At 45.0% G+C, this 20642-nt stretch overlaps 3 protein-coding genes across 3 annotated transcripts; 2 read left to right on the plus strand and 1 right to left on the minus strand.

Moving 5' to 3' along the window:
• The first annotated feature begins 1 nt into the window (after nt 1).
• On the plus strand, nt 2-7027 carry oaz1a (ornithine decarboxylase antizyme 1a). Its single transcript, XM_062555441.1, is given in 6 exon segments — nt 2-185; nt 4438-4495; nt 4497-4583; nt 5552-5727; nt 5866-5951; nt 6076-7027. Coding segments are annotated over 6 exon segments (657 nt in total). The 5' UTR covers nt 2-66; the 3' UTR covers nt 6207-7027.
• A 1266-nt stretch (nt 7028-8293) lies between these two features.
• On the minus strand, nt 8294-12698 carry peak3 (PEAK family member 3). The gene is made up of 4 exons (XM_062556907.1): nt 12016-12698; nt 11453-11628; nt 10336-10877; nt 8294-9719 (listed from the first exon to the last, which is right to left on the minus strand). The coding sequence occupies exons 1-4, from the start codon at nt 12075-12077 to the stop codon at nt 8634-8636; spliced, it is 1866 nt and encodes a 621-aa protein (XP_062412891.1). The 5' UTR covers nt 12078-12698; the 3' UTR covers nt 8294-8633.
• A 4096-nt stretch (nt 12699-16794) lies between these two features.
• Nucleotides 16795-18803, plus strand: org (oogenesis-related gene). Its single transcript, XM_062556186.1, has 7 exons — nt 16795-16941; nt 17218-17298; nt 17499-17715; nt 17865-18028; nt 18270-18374; nt 18531-18579; nt 18717-18803. Exons 1-6 carry the CDS (start codon nt 16813-16815, stop codon nt 18552-18554), a joined length of 720 nt encoding a protein of 239 aa, XP_062412170.1. The 5' UTR covers nt 16795-16812; the 3' UTR covers nt 18555-18579; nt 18717-18803.
• The last annotated feature ends 1839 nt before the right edge of the window (nt 18804-20642 follow it).

The raw sequence follows: 20642 nt of genomic DNA on the forward strand, positions 1-20642 counted from the left end.
TCGTTAGAAAAACAGTGTCATTTGGTGGAAGAGCGAGAAAGATCTGCGGGCTTGGACGTTGGCCGGATGGTTAAATCCAACCTACAGACGATACTAAATAGCCATTGTTTTGTGCGCGAAAAAGAAAGAAATATATCCAAAATGCCTATCATCGAGCTGAATAGTAATAAACCCGAAAGTGAAAGGTAAGTTCTGAATCATAGAATTGTTGACATGGAAATGGGCCCAACTTAGCTATGTTACCTGTTTAGTTAGCCATCCTGCTGAGCTAGCTAGCAGCTTAGCATGCCTTTTCATCAAGTTTTCTGAATCTGGTAGATAACGTTAGCTAGCATTGTGGGCCTCGTGCCTTGTTTACACGCAATACATTTTATAAAATATTTGAAATATGAATGTTTTAAACTTAGAGCCATGTATTCATATTGCCTTTAGTCCATTGACGTATGTGGTGTATTTCTCAAATTGTCATTGGAGATAAATTCAGATGTAAGTTGGAAAATGGTTGAAATGCAAAGCGCTCGGCTATGCTGACTAACCAGTCGAGAATCTTATGAAAACAATTTAGCAATCCGACATGGTTAGCTAGATAAATAGCACGCTAACGTTAACGTTACGTGTTTACCTTGCTAGGTAAGCTAGCTCTGGAGTCAAGGGTCGCCTTTATGCAGCTATTTGTGCGACTGTCTTAATTAGCATCGATTAACACGTAGTTGTTGTTGATTAATTGAGAGATTCCATTTTAAGGAACAGTAACTTGCATATTAATGGATAAACGAATTAATTTGTATAGACTTGAAAACATAAGGTAATTGCCACGGTAATACAAGGAATGTAATGTAGTTAGCTAAACTGTATGCTATGCTACCTAACTCAATTTGACATGCGAGATAGTGCTAGCTATTTGGCGTCAAAATGTGCTTGAACTTGAATATGGATTATGTCCACAAGTAACCCTAATTCATTCGAGGGAGTCAAATGCATTTATCAAGTGTTTTATGTTGTGTGAAATGCCATGACAAGTGGATAATAACATGGAATATTCTAGAAATTGTTGGCTAGCAAAGGGTCCGGTTTGCGGTAACGTGAATTTACCGTACCGTTGGTGGTGTTAATATTAACCTCGAGATTACCAAGGAACGCGTACAATAAAAATATAAGCCACGTTTTAGATATGTTTACAAACTCTGCTGCCCCTCAAGTAGATTTGTGATTGTCATCAAGATGCTAAGAAAGCTAAGAATCTTTTAGCTCGCCTAATTTCTCTGGTTGTAGTGCTACTTCCTCAGCCTTCTTGTGTTGCGTAGTTAGCTAGTTAGCAAGCTAAACTAGCAATACTCTTGATTTGTAGTGTGGCATCTACGTGCTAGCTGTTTATTGAAACATAAAGAGTAACGTTATGTTACTATAGTTTGGCCAAAATTGAATAACGGTAGAGCCTCAGTTGCTTTGAAACGTTTGAGGTGGTTTAGTATTTAACAGCGATCCTTTAAAAAAAAAAAATCAGGTTTACAGGTAATGTTAACGTTAATCCCAACCACGCGACAACCTAAATTCCGAATGGCTCAAAGATGGTAATGTAACGCTAGCGATACGGGCCATATCAGAGACCATTGATCGAAACGCTGACTATTGTCTTCACGTTTAATACCACAGCGTCTGGTATCAATTGATGAAATATAATGATGGTTGTCGATTATGTCGATAATTAAACATAAGGAAGGCTATTTTCATATTTTTTTAGGGGCTTCGTATTTGGGCCCTGACTGAAGAGAAATCGAAGTCCCTTCGGTTCTAAGGAAAGTCATTCATGAGTTTGTCTAGTTGGTAACTGCCAACACAGTATGCATCGTGTAAAATGTAAAGCTGTCACATCTACGCAGATTCTCAAAGTGGCACACGCTAGCATAGTGATCTGCGAGCAGAAGTGGTGGATCTTAAACTGCCTCTGCGTGACTCAAAAGCTAAGTTGTGAATCACGTAGTTGAAGTGGTTTCAACACTGGTATTGCAACACTTGATGTAGCAAGGCCTCACACTTAAATTTGCGTCAAAATGCTCAGCAGCGTGACCTTCGAAACAGAATGTGGAATACAATTAGCTTACTAGTAGCTTGGCATACAGTAACTAGCATCAAGCAGTAAAGATGGGGTTAGTTAAAAGAATAGGTGCTTTTTTGTCCCTTGTGTATAAACACTGAAGCCCCATATAGATGTAATGCTATTTAGCAGTCTACAGCAGTCATTTCTGGCTTCATATCTTTCAGGCTGACAGCAGCTTTTAAAGAAATCTGTTGGTATTTAGTTTCTACCAGGTAAATTGTCTTTCATAAATAGACATAAATAAAAAGGTAGGGCAGTTGTATCATCTTGTTGTTACGCCAAGCTCCTCATGCCTTGTACAAGTGGGAACATGGCTTTTGATCAGTTGTGTCTCAGTATTCCGTCTCTTTTGGTTAGCAAACTAACAGCTGTGCTCTTTGGCTAGCAACTGAGTGGGCACTCAGAGTTTTTTGCAGGCAATGTATTTTGCGTGTTGGTGGGTTTTAGTGACAAGACTGTACAGAGTGGCCATGCATCGTCATCGGTTGCACTGGTTTCCATGACGCGCCAATACCCTCCCATCACCCCTTTCTCAGGATGTCTTCCTAAGAGCCCTCCTATCCTGTGCAGGTTTTTTTGGCGGATTTGTATCTTGACTTATGGGATTGAATGGGAGCGGTTATTCTGGCCACTCTGATCCTCTCACGTAATGCTTGTGATTCAGCCAAGTACGAGCTGCTTCATTCATCTGCGCTGTGATTCATTACACAACAGAAAACTGGTCCGCTGTGTCAATCATCCCAGCTGTCTGATGCTTTCTAAGCCCTATTTTATCTGTGTATGGTTTTCATTTGGTTTTGTCAGTAAAGAGCCTGTGTGATCTGTATGAGTCATGGTTAGGGGGTTGACAAGAGGTGTGTGTGTGTGAGACGTGGTGGTTCAGATTTTACCATCACACATTCACTCCACATGTCACACCACCTTAGTGATGACGTAGAGTGCAAGTTGTTACGGTCATTCCTGTCTGAGAGACGATACAAAGAGGCCTATGACCACGTTTCCTTATTCTTGAAACCCTGCTGACTGCCCCCTTTGCCTAGATGGCCTGAGATCCCCAGTCATTTATGACATCCGCAGAGTTTTAATAATTAAACTTTGACCCTCTGAATGGCACACTCTAGTGGTAATGTTTGACAAGGACAGTTAGTACAGAGCACAGAGCATCTGCTCTGATCCTCAACTGCTCGGGGGTGTGCCCTAGAAGTGCTAGCAAGAGTCACACACTGTTGTGACAGACCACACTCTGAAGCTACCTCATTGTAAATCCACTGGACACCTGGCAGAACTGAGCCCTGGTTGTTAAAGCAGTGAAATGAAGTTGGAGTGTTTTTGATGTTGTTAATTAAAAAATGACTTGGTTTCAACTCAAGCATGCTCCATAATGACCAGATACAGTATATATAACTCATAGTTATCTTATCAGTAACTAGTGCTTGTAGTCTTACAGATTAATTTATAATGGACCTGTGGTGATTTTAGGCACTCTTTACTTTGCAAATTGACCTTGTAATGCAGCCTAGATAGTTTGGCTCTGTAGTGCCATTATTCACCTTGAGCATGGCTCTGGTTTGTCAAGTGACAGACAAACAGGGAAATAGGATGTTAGTTTAATGAACAAAACAACTTCCAAACTTGCTATTCCAAATACGAACAAGTTTCAACAAGGAAATGCAACAGTTTGTATTTATGTTACCAAATTGTCACAGCATTCCACAAGGAAATGCAACAGTTTTTATTTATGTTACCAAATTGTCACAGCATTCCACAAGATGGCTGTTTTGTGAAGACAGGACCCAGATTCCAATCCCTGTCATCTCTGAAGAATTTGGACTATTTTTTTTTTTCTAAAACAACTTCTTTGCTCCATAAACTCAGAATAGCTTTGGTTGGTTGTAAACAATGGAAAATTGGCAGAGTTCCTCTGACATGGCTAGATGATTCAGTTCTGAAATTATGGTGGGAAGAGAAGGCTTGAGGTTTGTTTGCTCAATTGTTTTCTGTACATTGCACTCTGAACTCCCTGCTTTGAATACAACAAGCAAGTTGACTTTTGAAATGTGGTTGTGTTAACATTACCCATGTTTTTGGAAAAGTAGCCTCATGTTAATCATTACTTGACGATGCAAGTAAACAGCCTAAAACCCTGCCTCTCTGACTTCCTCAAAACAAAACATTGGTACAATGTGAGCAGTCACAAGATGAACAGTTCCTCTTTTGCTTCAGACTGTATAGGAATGTTTAGTAATCAACTTCTCTCTCTCTCTCTCTCTCTCTCTCTCTCTCTCTCTCTCTCTCTCTCTCTCTCTCTCTCTCTCTCTCTGTCTCTCCTCCTCCTCTAGTGTGCGTCGGTGCTCCCGGTGTTGCAGTAACCCGTGTCCGGGGCCTCTGTGGTGTTCCTGATGCCCCTCTCCCACCCCTGAAGATCCCAGGTGGGCGAGGGGAAGGCCAAAGGGATCACAATCTTACAGCTAAGCTATTCTATTCTGTAAGTAAACACTCACCATTTACACACACACGCACACACATGCACAGCCTCCCAGCTAACCAACCCTCTGTCAGTCTGCCAAGAGTTTATAACCTGTTTAATTGGGCTTCATTCATATACGGGAAAGACTAGTCCAGCTAGCGATTCAAAACAAAGCATGTCCCCTGTTAAAAAAAAACTTCTAGAACTAGAACTTCTAGTTCGGCCACTCTCCCCTGTCAGGCCCATGGCCACTGTCTCTCTATTTTGCCATTGGATTTTTCTTTTTCGGCTGTGCTGTCCTCTATTTTCCATGCTCTTGGCAGCAGTTAATCTGTCTAGTCCAGCCACTCTCAATCTCTGTGCTAATCTGCTCTCTGTTCTCGGTGGCCTGTCGGCCCCGTTAGAGCTCTGACAGTGACAGTGTCCTGCTTAAGCTCCTCTGTGTCTCCCCGAGCGACCGGCTTAGCGGTCATGAATGTTGTCATGTTTTTTTTTTAATTTCTCGATAATTCTGCTTGCAAATTGTATTGTAAACCCAAGTAGTCTCGCTCATCATGACTACTGCACCTTCTTTTTTTATTATTTTTTTTTTTTCGTTCACACAGTGACCGAATAACCAAAATAGCTTTGTTGACAGATTTATGAACATCATAACAACCCTCAAGGGAGTCTGACTCCCTCAAGTGAAATTACACCCCAAAGCGGTGTGTTGTGATGAGCCAGTCAGAGCCAGCGGTTTGTCCTGTGGGCTTTTCCAAGTCCTTTGGGTAGAGAGGAGATTCGGCGGGCTGCACGGCCAACCCTGCCACGCCATATCTATACACTCGGCCATCCCCTTGACCTTTACTGTATGCAGTGATGGGGCTATTATTAACCTGGAGGGGGTGATTTCCTGAGCGTGCTGTTACCCCCCCCTATGTGTATCCCTTGCTATGCTGCAGAGCCGGTTCTGGTCTCACGCTCCGTCCGCTTGTGTGTCCGTGCAGGATTCTCATCTGCTGGTTTTTGAGGAGCCTCCCCCGCTGACTGGCCGAGTGCGCTTCCTGCTGTTTGAGGCGCAACGTTCCGAGGCCAAGGCACCGGCCTGGAGGGCGGCGCTGAAGGGGGCCAGCCTCTACGTGGAAATTCCCCCCGGAGCCCTGCCCGAAGGCAGCAAGGACAGGTACACACGAATACACACATCCACACACACATCCACACACACACACACACACACACACCAATTTCACAAACATTCTTTCTCGCATATGTTAAATTATAAGTGTATGACTTAAGACTGACTGTCTGTGTGTGTTTCCAGCTTTGCTCTGTTGCTGGAGTTTGCGGAGGAGAAGCTTCACGCGGATCACGTCTTCATCTGCTTCCACAAGAACCGAGACGACCGAGGTGAGTCTGCCGTCAGACTGTTTTGCATCTGTCTGGTTCCTCTTTCACTTCTCCCTGGTTTGCTTGTCTGTCACTTCCCTTATTGCACAGATAAGCTAAACGCTCCTTCTCTCTCTCTACCCAGCTCAACTGCTTCGGACGTTCAGTTTCCTGGGCTTTGAGATTGTGCGACCAGGTCATCCCCTCGTCCCTTCCCGCCCTGACGCTTTCTTTATGGCTTACAGCATCGAGAAAGACTCATCTGACGACGAATAAGCTTAATCCTCTCACATACACACTCACACACACACAAATGCATACTCACACACATTCACACATTCTAAAATGTACACACTTGTTTTTTTCCCACCATCATCCTCAGTGATTGACAAAGATTCAAGAAATTAAAGGAAAAAAACTAAGAGTAGACATTTCCAGTGACTTTTTTCATTTTTCATTTTATGCTTCCCCTTTGGAGTTGTTCTGTAGAAACGTGACATTTGCACTTGTTTTGGATCTGGATCTGGGTCTCATTCAAGCCCCGCTTACACCTGGCACACATTAACTTGTTACCTTTCCTACCAGGGCTTGTCCCAGTTCTCTGAGGCACCCGCCTCCCCCCCTCCACTGAGTTGAGGGCACTGGAGAGGGAGGCCTGTCTGGCTGATATCCCCATCACTTGCCCTATCAAATGGCCCAGTGGAATGTCAGCCATTTTGTTTCTGCCTATCCAGTTACCCTAACACAGTTTGAGGAAGGGAGGCGGTGCAAGCAATGAACTGGGATGGATCCCCAGGATTCTTATTTGTTTGTTTGTTTTCTGTTTGATTATTCTCTAGTCCTCCAACTCCCTCCATCCTCCACTTTTACCAATCATCTCTAGGGTGTAATATTTATGATTGAAGGTGTCCATGCAACATTAAAAACATTATGTAAGTAGTTTTGTTCTCATGGCTATTTCATGTTGATTTTAATGTTTGTATTGAATTTTTTTTTTAATGTGTGCATGAATCTTGAGTTTTTAGTTGTGATTCTATTGAAGACCGATATCTGCATGTTGTAACAATAAAGTGCACAGAATAAAGTGCTCAAACAGATTAATATGAATGGGTTTTTATCATTGGACGTGTATCCTGTTTCTTTTCTGAGTAAAGGGATTACTTTGGAATCGTCTGCCTCTTGCTAATGGTTGTGTGACCTTGTTCATGCTAATACTTCTGTGTCTGTGATGCCTGTCTGATGTGCACTCCGTTAAAGTACCACAATGAATGAACTAAAACAGGTGTTCTGTCCTATCGTCTAATGTAGTTGTTACTTTTGACCTGCCCTCTATCTCAGCCCTGTGGTTGAGGATTATATAGCTCTGTTAAAATGCTAGATGTGACTTGGATCGTGTAGGTTCCTGTACCTGTGCCAGCTTTGGTAAATAAATAAACTGATATCGAGCCTTGTTCTCACAGATAGTATCCATGATCATGGTCAAGGTCAAGGTCCTTCACTCAGGTGATCATCATAAGCATTGAGAACATTGAGTATTTTTCCCCACGCACGTGTGTCCTTAGGAGAATATTATGTCACCCAAGGTGGAACGTTACAAGGAACACATACTACACTTGCACAATTTGTTTTATGATGTCTCATTTAGCTTAGGTGCTGTAGAGGATATTTCACATTTTGCCTGATGACGTGAACATTACAGTTCAGTCAGCACTTCACTTAAACATGAAATTGTAATGGGAGAAGAAAGATGGGATTTCAACACCACTGAATACATTGCTCATCTCCTATATCCCTGCTCAGTTCTAGCTGGAATGTAATATGCAGGGCATCAGAATGGTCACTGGTATTATTTGCCCTCAACGGTGCCTTCCAGGCACTACTCTCCTCAGTTTAGGGGTAGGATGAGGGTTGAGGGGTTTAGGGTTAGGAATAGGGTAAAGGTAGTGCCTTTTAGGCTGTGCTGCCTGGAAGGTGCCATTGGGGGCAAAAAACACCATTGAGCCATCAGAATCTTGTGTTTGAGATTATGGCTGGCCAATCGGAGAGTTGAGAGGTTAGCTCTATGAGGCCCACTTGTTCCACTAACTCAATGGAAATGAAAATGTTTCATGGCCACAGTATGAGATTTATGGAAAGGCAACATCAGGCTTTCATGCTAATGAAAGTGTCTGCTAAATGTAATGTAATGATTTGAAAATGTAGGCCATTGACAATGACTTAAGTTCTAAATAGAGAGGCTTTTTTTATTATATAGTTCATCCTTCAATTTAGAGATAAAATGTCCATGTCTAAATGGCATCTGTAACAAATATATAACTTGCCAGCTCATCTGGTAAGTAATAAGAGTAGACAGTTGGGACAGATTTCTTTAATTTTTTACCAATCCTTTAATCGCTGTTTCAGGAAGAAAAAAATACTGAACCACAGCACTTGTCTGTTCAGTTATTAATAATTGAACGTAGCAACTGTCTGTAGAGCATGAATCTTCAAACTCTGAAGAATGTTAAAAAAACAAACGAATGAACATCCAACATGGCCTTGGTTCACCTATTTACTCAATTTTGTAGCATTCTTATGACATTTCATATCCTGGAAGCTCCTTCCAGGAAAAGCTTATTTGAAACTTCGTCACATTCATTGAGGAGACCAGTGGGAGAGAAGCAATGGCACTTATCACAACAGGAGCACCAAACCCAGCCAGTCTCATATCTCTGAGTGGTGGAGGCCCAGTTTCGCAGTGGCATTAAGCACCGTATGGGGATCAGTGAGGCTGAAGTACTGAAGGCAGAGGTAATCCTCCCAGTCCGCAGAAGACTGATCTGAGAACAGGCCTCTCTCGGCCAGCTTGAGAAGCAGGAGGGAGCGTTTGACCAGCAGCCAGTTGTGGACAGTGGTGGGGTCAGGGAGACTGTGCTGGAAGAGAGAGGCCCGTGGGCCCCAGAGCAGAGCCTGGAGGAAGGGCACTGTGTCGGTCATTTGCAGCTGGTGCTCTGGAACGATGAGCTGGGAAAGGAGGCAGAGGAGGCCCTCGGAGTAGGGGGAGTTTGGTAGGCTGTTGGTGCAGCTCTTCTGGGTCTCTGGGAGGTGCAGACAGTGCTGAAGCAGCCGGCCCAGCTGAATCTGGTGTGAGGTGACTGGTTGAGATGGTTTGGTTGTGGAAGGGCTTAATAAGGTCAACACCACTCGAGGGGTCCCCCACGTCATCCAGAGGTTCTCAAGGTTCCCCAAAAGCTCATTCTTCTGCTTTTCCACTGTGTTCTTCCTCTCACAGTTGTTCTTTCTTTTGTTCACTCCTTCACTACTCTCCTGTGGCTCCTCAATCCCCCTCGTCTTCAGCTTCAGCCTGCCACTGTCATTTTCAGCCCAGGACAGACGGATGCTATGTGGGTCCAGGTCAGCCACCTGAATGCCATGTGTCTGCAGGTGCAGGAGAGCCTGGGTCACCTGAAGCAGCAGGAGGGCTAGCCGCCTGTGGTACACCTCAGGGTGACTGCTGTGGAGAGCTCTCCCCTCCAGCACAAACTGCTCCAGGTCGCCCTGAGTCACGTCTCTGCTGACCGTGACATGGTAATCCTGTTTGAGCAGAGACAGGACTGAGGGCTCTCTTTGCATTTCTGCCTGACTGCTGCCCCCTTGTGGCCAATCTGGGGCCAAAGTTCCTATTTCCCTCTCTGGTGCCAGGAGTAGCGCTTTAACTGAAACACCTGAGAAATGACTTAGCATCTGTTGAACATTGGCGTGGGGATACTGAAGTAAAGGTGAAATTGCGTTGCCTGACTCTGTGCTCACCTGAAATATAGAGTTAGCGGTGGGTCATTAGGACAGAACATCAGTGTTTCAGCTATACCAAATATAACTAATCTTCCCATTGTAGTTTGTGGTTACTTGTTTCTTTTGCTTTTCAAATGATAACATGCACTGTGGTGTTTTTTCAAAATGTAGACTGTATGAATGTGTTTACAGAGTGACAGTTAGATTTCTCAACACCTGTTGCCAGCTTACAGGAAGTGGCTTTGTATGACAGATAGTGTAGTCAGAGGCCTTCCTTATATGGGAGAGTGTGTTTGCCTGTGGTTTCCATCTAAAGTATGAGAATCTCTTTACAAATGATAAGAATCATCACAGCTCACTCTCATTACCTCTGCAGAGCTGGGAAGCTTGCCAACTTGATCTTGGTTAGAACTAGCAGAGCACCTCAACATGCTCGCACGCAGAGGTAGTGAATGAAGACTCAGTCTGTGTCTGTGCATAGTGTTACATTTCCCTTCAAGCTGTGACTGTGATTTGACGAGACACTAAACTATTTCATATTATACATATGTGCACAAATTAATTAGCCATAGTTATAAAGTATCATTCAAGATTGTTCCATGTCAAAACTGCAATTGAAATATGGTCTCCTCACCTTGATATCAAACTCCTGTCCATGCAGACTGGGGCATCTCACTCTGTAGTGCTGTACCCCGTCCTGAGCATTCAGGAACAGGTCATCCTGGCACAGCATGAGGTCCTGGGGCTGGATCTGCCCCAGGCTGGCCCCCGCTGTCCCGACCCCTTTCTCTATCTTCTCCACAGTACTCCGCAGGAACAGCAGGAGGCGCTGTTGGAGCTTCTCAGACACCTGCGCCTGGTGGCCAAGGTTCGAGAAGAAGCAGGGAAGCTGCTCATCTGGAGTGTCGAAGCCCAGCTGAGGGAGTTGGGGCGGAGACAGGATGTCCAGCTGGGCCTCAGAAGCCTCCTCTTCGACACTACAGCCTGGCTCAAACACGGCATCCTCGAGAGGGGACAACCTGGATAGAGGGTTGAACTGAGGCAGGTGGGTAGGACGGGTGTAAGAGGAGCCAGGGAACCCCTCTGGCAGGGACATGGTGCGGGCCAGTCTCTTTTTGGGAACAGGGGGAGGGGTGTTCTCTGAGAAATACCTCTCCTGGTGGCAATCAGAATGTTCTACAGTAGAAGAAAGATACACGCACAAAGACAAGAAAAAGTGAGAGATCATAATTTCTGAGAAATCACAATATCTTTCTTACAAACATGAAGTTCTTCAGGTAGTCCTAAGCTATCGCTGTTGTTGCTAATCGTACATAAGTTAGTAGTTAAAAGAAAATCAAATGAAAAGTAAAAGGCAAAGCAAACCCCAAGCTATTTTTACATGATCTAGAACATGTCTGGTCATGGCCTCAATCACATACTGTATGTGTCTTGGTACAGGTGTCATGTGCTATAAGGAAGTAGTAAAAGTAGTAGCCGCGTACGATGGTGGTTTGTGACAAGCTTGTCTTGCATGTGGTTGGCCTGCTAGTATGTATTGTTAAGGTGTGGTTTCAGGTGCCACTTCCCTTCATTCACTTCCCACGGAAAAGAAGGAAGGAGAACGCTTGCCACAAAGGTGTTAAAAAATCCAAAAAGAACACAGCCACCCCCTATTTTTTGGAAAACACTACTTTGCAGTGCCAACATACTAAAAGACTGCTCTAAAAGACTACTGTGTCACGGTATGCACTGGTTTCGTCTTTACTCACCATAGCGGTGGTGTATGGGACACTGCGGTGCGAAGCAATCACAGGAAGGCGAGGTGGGGAGAGAGACTGAGCCGGAGGTCAAGTCAGGGGAGGGGAGCGGAGAGGGGAAGACCATGGAGATTGATCTGGACTTCCGTTCAACAGAGCTGGTGCTGTAGCTTCGAGAGTACAGACTCCTAAACACACGCACACACACACACACACAGATGAACTTTTTCAGTGCTTCAAAGGGGTCTACTATGAATTGAAGGCGCTCTGCAGCCTTTATTGACAATTCCAGAGAGAACACTCTACTAACTGAGCACATGAATATACACATTCAAGTGAATTCACATGAATACATCCATCAATTCATATATCCACCAAGAATCTTTGTCATCTAAATGGCTAAAGAAATATTGACACTTCCAGATGCCTCTAGGACCATATCACATTTGCACCAGTGTCTGCAGCTCAAGACTTGCCCTTCTGTCGATCTCTTTGATGTGTTGAAATCTGCAGGCATTGGATGCCAGTGCTGAAGATGCAAGTCGAAGTGATAACCTTGTTCTGACAGATCTTACCTGCGTTGTTTGGCTGGCAGGGCGGGTGGCAGGCCCTCTGCTCCACTCGAAGAAGAGTCCATGGCGGGAGGGTTGGGTGGGTGGCTGGGTGGCTGACTGGCTGGTGGTCGGTCGTTCGCCGACTGTACTCGAGCCTGACACGTCCTCAGCTGAAGGCAACTGCAAGTTCCTGCTGTCCTTCCTACAGTTGACTGTACTTTCTCTCTCTTTTAGCTTCTCTTGTGGTCTTCCGAAGGTCTACGTCTTGTACAGGAACACGAGAGTTTGCGCGACTCTGAGTGCGCGTGTGTGTTTGTGTGTGCATGCATGCGTCTGAGCGCGTGTGCTGAGTGAGTGGGGGGGCATATCTCCACTGTGCACTGACCTCAACTCCGAAATGAGGAACAACCAAAGACCCACAGCGACTACAGCATACTATGCATCATCATTCCCCGGCTTTCACAGAGTGTACTCAGGCAGGGCTTCTGCAAGTCCAGTCACCGTGCTGCAAATGTCCTGCTTCTGCTTCAGTAGTATTTCCAGGAGCAGGGGATTCCACAAAACACCACGAACCGACTTTCTTTCCTTGTACACAAATGCTGTTTGTGCCTCTCTTGTCTAGTCTTTGACATTTACTGACTGGGACGTCTCTGATCTTATCTTAGCATGCTGCACATGTTCCTATATGTCTGCTGTCTAGAGCCCCTTCAAGCAGAAAGTCCTGAAGACTTGAGAGTAAAGACCTATGAGAACCTACGCCATAATTCTAAACACTCTACTTCAACACAGAACATGGTGGTGCCTCAAGAGAAGTGCCTTCCTTTTGTTCGTGAGATAAACATTTGGCAAGTCATAGAGAGGAAACCATGTGTGAGTATGGGGTGGTTTTTGGTGCTATCTCTTCCTGTCTGTTGGTGTTGCCATGGTGTCTCAGGCTGATGTGTTTCACTGGAAGGGCGTGCCATCTGGTGGGAAGTTTGTGTGTGTGTGTGTGTGTTTGTGTGTGTGTGTGTGTGTGTGTGTGTGTGTGTGTGTGTGTGACTGCGAGACCGCACTTGCTGTGGTTGAATGAGAGAATTGCAGAAAGAGTACATGAAGTTCACACTCAAATAGTTACAGAGGTAAATTGAATGGGCTGAGTCTTAACACAGACAGTCTTAAATTACTCTCATATCATACTAATCACTTTGTGCTCACCTCTAACCAAATGATATGGAAACTGAAATGTTCTAATTGACATCTGGCAAGAGTTTAAATGTGCATGTTCTGTCTTGTTCTCAACAGACGTCTCACTCACAGCTACATAACCCGTCTTCAAGACTCCAGCATGGTTGAGTCAAAAAAGAAGTTGACTGATTTGTGACATAAAATAGAGGTTGACTGTGTTGTGACTGTGTGTCATGACCATGATGCCACCACCATTTTCCCCAGAATTCAGAAGTTGGAAATTCTGAACAGAGAAAAAAGGTCTGAGCACAAAATCACATGAGACTATAAACAGCCTACCTAAAGGTCTCGAGGTCTGACCTGGTTCGTCTTCACTAGCTCCGCCCCTTCCCTCCCACACACACCCTCACACGCACACACGTAAATCACTGAAGTATATTTCTATGATTGTCCTCTTTGTGTGTCTTTGCCGTGACGTCACCTTTGGCCTTTCCAGATGCTGATGTTCATCAACATGATAATGGCCTTCGCTGTCCTTAGGAGGCTGTGGCTCCAAAGCCTAATGAAAATGCATGAGGTGGTGCTATAGTGGGATCCCTTTCGTCTACACAGACTGCCTGCTCGGGCAGTGCACAGTATACCCGTCCGGTAGACTAATTACGCGCCTAAGGAGGTGACGATGCTCCTGGGTCCTCGTAGCAGAGAGAGGGAGGGAGCAGGAGAGAGAGGAAGAGAGAGAGAACAACAGAAGGAAGGGATGAGTCAGTGTCCTTAGGGCCATTGTCTGCTGTGATACACAATCCCAGTTAAGGTAATGATGATGATCATGGGAAAGACAATCGATGTGAGGAGGCAGACGCAAGAGGCCTTCAGCAAGAACCCTCTCAGAGCTGTGCTCACTGAGTAATGAGTGCTTCTGAGAACAAATATGAATTTTAACAGCATGCATGAATGTCCCAGTGGTCACAGTAGGCTTTGTAAAATGAGTAAATAATGCTTGACTGACCGAGTAAACATATCTTGAGTTGTTGGAAAAATAAGTTTATGGTGGCTTTGTTTTGCAAGTTCCAACAACATCAATAAAATAATCGGCATCTATCAGAAAACCAAATAGAGAAAATATTAGCGCAAAGGCTATATTGACTGTCCACACAATGTTGATCATTGCTGAATTACTAGTGCCAACTGCTAATATTATATTCAACTGCCTTGTCTGTTGTGACGGAGGGATTCAGTGATGTTGATATCGGAATACTAAAAATCCCAAAATGTATGGTCAGGTAGGAAACACTTGCTGTTTTGCATGCTGAAAGACTGAAGGAGGAAAGAAGAGCTTTTTTGGGACCCTCTTTAAAGCACAGATTCAAATGAGAGAATGAGGGGCAGACAGAGACGAGAGAGAGAGAGTGGGGGATAAAAAGGCCCTTTTATATCTCTGCTGAGTGCAGCGCCATTAAGGCCTTGAGCTTTCTGGTTGAAGAGCTCCTTCAGGGTTAGATCCCAGGCAGAGATGGAAACCCAGCCACGTCAGCTCCCACAACATCAGCAACGCGGTGAGGAGCTCAGCTCAGCTCACAAACAGCTGGGGGACCAATGACAACCTGAATTTACTACTGTATAGGCTGATGGGAAAAGTCAAGAGCTGTACGTTGTGAAACTCTATGTAGACTAGGCCTATGGGCTCATGGGTTGTTAACTTTTGTGTGATTTTTTGCACCTCCTCCAAGCAGACAAAATATTTAGTTTGACCCATAGTAATTCTTAATAGTGATAAAAAAATCCCTTGCTCAGACAGAAATGTTTTGCCATTTCACTACCTCATCAGCACCTATCTGAATCATTAATTAATCATTAGATTAGATTAATTAAGATTATTCACAGACTATCCTTTCCACAGAATGGGACAACTAGGTCAGGTCATACTGTTGAGAGGATGAGCAGAATAAACAGTCAGATATCCAGGAACACATTGTCTCTTATAAATATATATTTATTTGACTTCAGTTATTGCAACAATGCACAACCTCACATTTGTTTTTCTTGATCAGCATGTAGTTGTCATCTCTTTTACAGCATACATCAAAACTAAACCATTGCTCCACATGACATCAAGAGCGTCTTTAACAGCATAATGATTACGGACATGAGGGCGGTGAGGTGCTCCCTCATACATTGGCCTGTCTCTGCATCCCTTTCTGGCTGACAAAGTGTTTGCGGAGGACTCCCCAGAGCCTGCACTTGGGTTTGCTCCCTGAGCTTCTGTTGTCCGGGTGATGGGGCTTCAGTGCCGTGCTCCCCTCCGTCCTCTTATTGCCGGTCCCTTGCAGCGGGAGGGGCGCGGGTGCAGGAGGGGTGTGAGTGCAGCTGGAGGTGCTTGTGGCAGGCCGGGTTTGGCTGTGCGAGAGGCTTCTCCTCAGCTCTGGCTTGAGGTGCCTTTGGTGCGTGGCACTCTCCTCCTCCAGCCTGCTCCGCCGCCGGCTGAGCCCGGCCTGGAAGAGCAGGGCCTCCTCGCTGGCCATCTGGGGGCTCTGGCTGAGAGTGACAAAGCCGTAAGGAGTGGTGACTTTGGGGAGGTGGGGGAGGGAGAGGGCTGCGCACGAGGCCGGGTCATAGTGCTGCTGGGCCCCTCTGGAGAACCTCCGCTGTGCGGACGCCCATTTCAGGCTCTCTGGGTCTGAGATGCTCCTGCAAGCTTTTCGGCTCACCATAGGGGAGGATCCTAACCCTGAGGATGTGGAGCCTGAGTATGATGACGATGAAGAGGACAGAGAGTTGGACATGAATAGAGAATCAGTCTCGTCCAACATTGCCTGGTATATGTCAGCATCCTTCTCCATCCCCGATCTCTCTCTATCATGGCCGGTGGACCTCAGGCTGTCTTCTACCGCCAGACGCGGAATGGTGAACTGCGGGATGCTTCTGGGCGTCACCACGTTGCTGAGAATGTTGTCCTTGCTTGTCACTCTCTCCCAGCCCAGAGAGTGGGAGCTGTTGTTTGCAAACATGTGCGCCCTCATCCCCACAAGGCTGTGCCTGCGTGCGCCATGAATATCCTGAGGATCAGACCCATGCGACGAACCTGCACAGTTTCCCATACTGAAAGTTCGTGTCACTGCCATACTTCGACTCATTTTCACGGATCTGTTCGTTGCTGCCTTCCTGTTGATGATGGTAATGTGATTATACGGGCTGTGTTGTGAAGGAGATGCTTGTTGGAGAGCTTTTATATTCCCAGGCCCCCAAGCCCCTCCTCGCTGCTCTGAAGAGAAATGAGACGTGCGTAAATGTGACGATAGCCTACTCCAACGGAAGCATCAACAATGCCAGACCAAACACTGAAGCAGACGGTCTATGAGAACAAACTAAATGTAAATAACCGTAGCCTACGAAAGAGCTTCAACCATCAACATTATTATTCTCAGGTTTCTTGAAAAATAGCCCTAACATTTCAACCAGGTTTAGTCTAAAAGTAAATCACATAAATTGCTAAATTACAATTTATCAATGTTACAGATTTATTTTTAAATATAAAGACACATAAAACCAGAACAGTTTGAGCCAGCTGATTAGGCTAATTAATGAGGTCAAGGCAAATTGATTTTAGACCTACCAGCAGATGTGATTGGTTGACCTTTGTCAGACACTGGATTTATGGCAACACCTGTGCGTCGATTATCACACAACAGTCGTCATTACCCACGCAGTGATCCGAACAACAGGAGCATCATGACATCTCAGAGCAGCGTTGTGATCGAGCCAGAGGAGAAGACAATCTCCGAGGTGTATTTTATTTATTTTTTCGACGACCAATACTGTGTAATTTCTGAACGGGTCATTTGTTTATTGCGCGTCTTAAAATCTCTGTTGTGATAATAGTTGTTGCTTACCTTGCAACTGACCGTGTGTTGACTGAAGTTTCAACTTCAACGATATTGTTCGTTTGATCCATGTGACTGCTTGCTAGCACTAGGCAAGCTAGCAAAAGTTAATGAAATGAGTGGTGATTGTGTCTCTGGTGCCCATAAACTTGATAACATTTGCTCGTTTCTTTTTCAGGGTAAATCTGAAGAGAAGAGAGTTGTTGTCGTTTCTACTGTCTTCGGTCGAATCTCCCAGTTCTGGCCCTTCAGATTCACGGTATTTTCCATAATTTCGCAGTTTGTTGAAACCACTTTAGCTATAATAGCCTAGCAATGTAAGGCCTAACCATGTTGGCTGACTACCCAGTTATGTTTGCCACAACGTAATTGTAAAATTCATTGAGCAGTCGTTCTCTTTTATTGGGGATTCTTAAAAGTCAACATGTATAAAGCAGTTCCACTTAATTTGTGTTGTAGATGCGCGCTTTCCGTGGGTTCTGGTGGTTTTTCGGTTTCTCCACTCCAGAGAAGCCGCTTGCCCTCGCTGAAGGTGACTCTCCGACCCGTCCCTGCCGCACAGGACGTAAACGATTGTGGCGGGCGACTCGCATCCTGCTCGCTATCTTGCCATGCAGGGTTCAGAGTGCTCTGGGCTACCCGGTGTGCACCAGCATCGGCCGAACAGTTTCCCCAGGTAGAAATCCCGCTAATTAATGAACAGCATTTACTCGATATAAAACACAGCTGCTTAACTCTATGGGGGGAGGGAGACTAGTGCAGTGCTTTCTCGTTGGCTACTGGCAAGTTGTAATGGGACGTTTGAACTGTTTCACCGCCCTAAAGAGGTGCAGGGCTCCCCCACCAAACCGTGTGGAAAGGGCAGCAAGAGGAAGCAGGATGACGTGGATGATGAGGATGAAGATGCCGAGCAGCAGTCCTGGGTGGAGGCCCTTAATCAGGAGCTGGCTGATGAGGATGCAGCTGATCCAGAGGATCCTGACTATGAGGTGCTGCCTGGATTTATTTATTTTGTAAGAAAAGGGGGAACTCTCCCAGCGCTTCTTGCACTGACAGACTTTGGGAAAGACTCTTGAAAGACTGTAGTCTCGAGTAAAGCTTAAATGAGGGGCATTAGTTAAGACCACAATCTTTCCCAAATCATGTCATAGTCTGTCAGGTGTAAGGTAGGCGTATGGTGTGTGTCTCCTTCTCATTGTGTGGCTTAACCCATCTTCCATCTATCCACAGCCGAGCAGCATAGTCACAGACAGTGAGGAGTACCAGTCCCACAACAACACAGACAGTGACATTGAGGTGGACAAAGGTGTTGTTGTAATCAAAGATGTTCCATTGGTAAGTGGCCTCCGTTGACCTGTTCTAATATGTAGTGACTTCAATCCCATTGTATTTGTTGCCCCTAGATGTGTTGGGCAAAGAGTGAAGATGTGTCTTGTATATTTATAATGTATAATGGTGTCTTGGAGATCTACAACAAAAATGTATTTACAGGATGCGGCTTCCTCTGACTCGTAGTGGAAAGTGAATGGTGTCGGTTAAGGTAAATGCTTTGCCTTTATGCTGCCAAGTTACTGGCCTTCAAACTAATTGAGATTCGATTTAAAGGTTAAATGATTGAGTCGTCTTTTGATTTGCACAGCTGGTTGAGATTCTTATTTGTGTTGTGCTCCTTCACAGGTCTTGTTCGTTTGGACTGTGTTCTATTTTTTTGTATACATGTATGTAATATATATTTGAAAAATAAAGTGGTTCTTTAAAAAAATTGCAAGATGTGTTTTCTTGTCTGAGGGTTGTAGTGAATGGCCAGTAGATGGCAGGAGTAAGCTGAAGAGTGAGTAGTTTGTGATTTCAGAGCCTGCAACTGGAAATCCATGTAAAAAAATACTATGCAGAGTTTCGTAAATGTGTGTCTGAGGGAGAATGTGCATATGTCTTGCTAAGTTGTGTCTTTCAAGCAGTGCTAGTTGAGCAGATGTGGTGCCCCATAGACCAGAAGTTTGCCTACAAAAAGGACCCAAAGCTGCCATCTTTGCCCATATAAGGAGATCCGGGAGTTAATTGAAGCTAACTGCCTATGGCAAGTTGCATTGTAAGTTAGCTCTGAGGTAGCAAAGATCAGTGTGCCGTCTTCACCTACCAAAGGATCACATTATCCACTAGAAGGCAGTGGACAGAACTGTAGTGAGAAATGTCTGCATTTCCATGTCCGCATCCCCACGAGAGTTTTAACAGGTGCAGTAACTGAATCTTCATGTTTTCCCATAGAAAGAATCTCGATGTTAGATCTCCTTATTTGAGCAGAGATAGCTTTTTTTGAAGGTGAATTTCAGAGGTCTAGTCTTGCTGAGCCCTACAAACAAATGACTTGACCTGTGCAAGCTTTTTGACCTCATGTGAACCTGCAGAAGTGCGGGGGAGGCTTATATAAGCCCTTTTACATATAAAAAAGGGTGATTAAAGACTTGGTGTAATTACTTTGGCAAATGAACACTGACTGGGCATCTAACATTGCTGGCTGCAAAACATGTTGCTAGAAATGCCGTTTTAGCACCATTTTTAAATGTTTTGTCAGGTTGGTGTGTTGGAAGGACAGACTGCCTTTTATCCTGTGTTGGATGTCCTTGCATCACCCAGTGGATTTGTTAGAAGAAATGATCGGCCGTTGTGGTGGCATGGCCATGCCATAACCAGGTATGGCTTTCACAGGATGTGTCTATTAACCATATTCCCTAACTGTCAAGCAGATGGACATTTTGGGTGGGCATAGTTAGAGCTTGGGGCATGAGGTTATTCAGAACAATTTAGCATATTCTAAGAATTCACAAGTTAACATTTTCAGATTAAAAATCTGGGTTTGCACATACCCGCTTAACTTTTATGGACACTGCACTGCTGGTCCCTGACTCATTGCTTTCTCAATGTATGTTTCAGACCACCATGTTTAAATCTCCTTATAAAGGTGAAATGGGGGTGTCAAAACCATGGGGCTGTTTACCTCCTTCCCAATGTGCTGTTTGGGGTGAGTCAGCCAATCTCTTGTAGACGGGTGGTATTGTCAGCCAGGAGTGGCACTTGGGTGGCATGGTAAACAGGATGTGGTTAGAGGGCATTAGAGGAAGGGAAGGTGAAAGCCCAGCCACCCACACCGCTGATCTCGCCAGCCTCCAAGAGGCCTGCTTGGGGCAAGAGCATCTTTATGTGTACTGTATGTGTGTTCATTCAACAAGCTGGCAAGAGGAAGGTCAGTGTGTGTGTGTGAGGGTGAGGGAGAGCGTGTTTTGTATGCATAATTGGTGTTTGTGTCAGGTCTAAGAGAGCAGTGGGTGTTTGTGAAGAATCCTTTGTGCCGCTCTCAACAATTACTCTTCCAGCGTGCTCGCGAGCAGAAGTGCTGTTCTCACTAAATGGCTGACTCTCATTTCGCCCCTTCCCCCACGCAGAACATGAGCCGCCTTTGAGCATGCATAATGAGTACCACACACTTGAGTAAGTTTTTCACTTTGTATCAACAGATATGGAAAAAGCACTGACTCTGGTCCTTTCAGGCCTGGATAAGCTCATTAACTGATTTAGGGATGCAGTGCATGGTTGACAGTTTTCCTG

Source organism: Sardina pilchardus, chromosome 15 (assembly GCF_963854185.1).
Source record: "Sardina pilchardus chromosome 15, fSarPil1.1, whole genome shotgun sequence".
NCBI classification, from domain to species: domain Eukaryota; kingdom Metazoa; phylum Chordata; class Actinopteri; order Clupeiformes; family Clupeidae; genus Sardina; species Sardina pilchardus.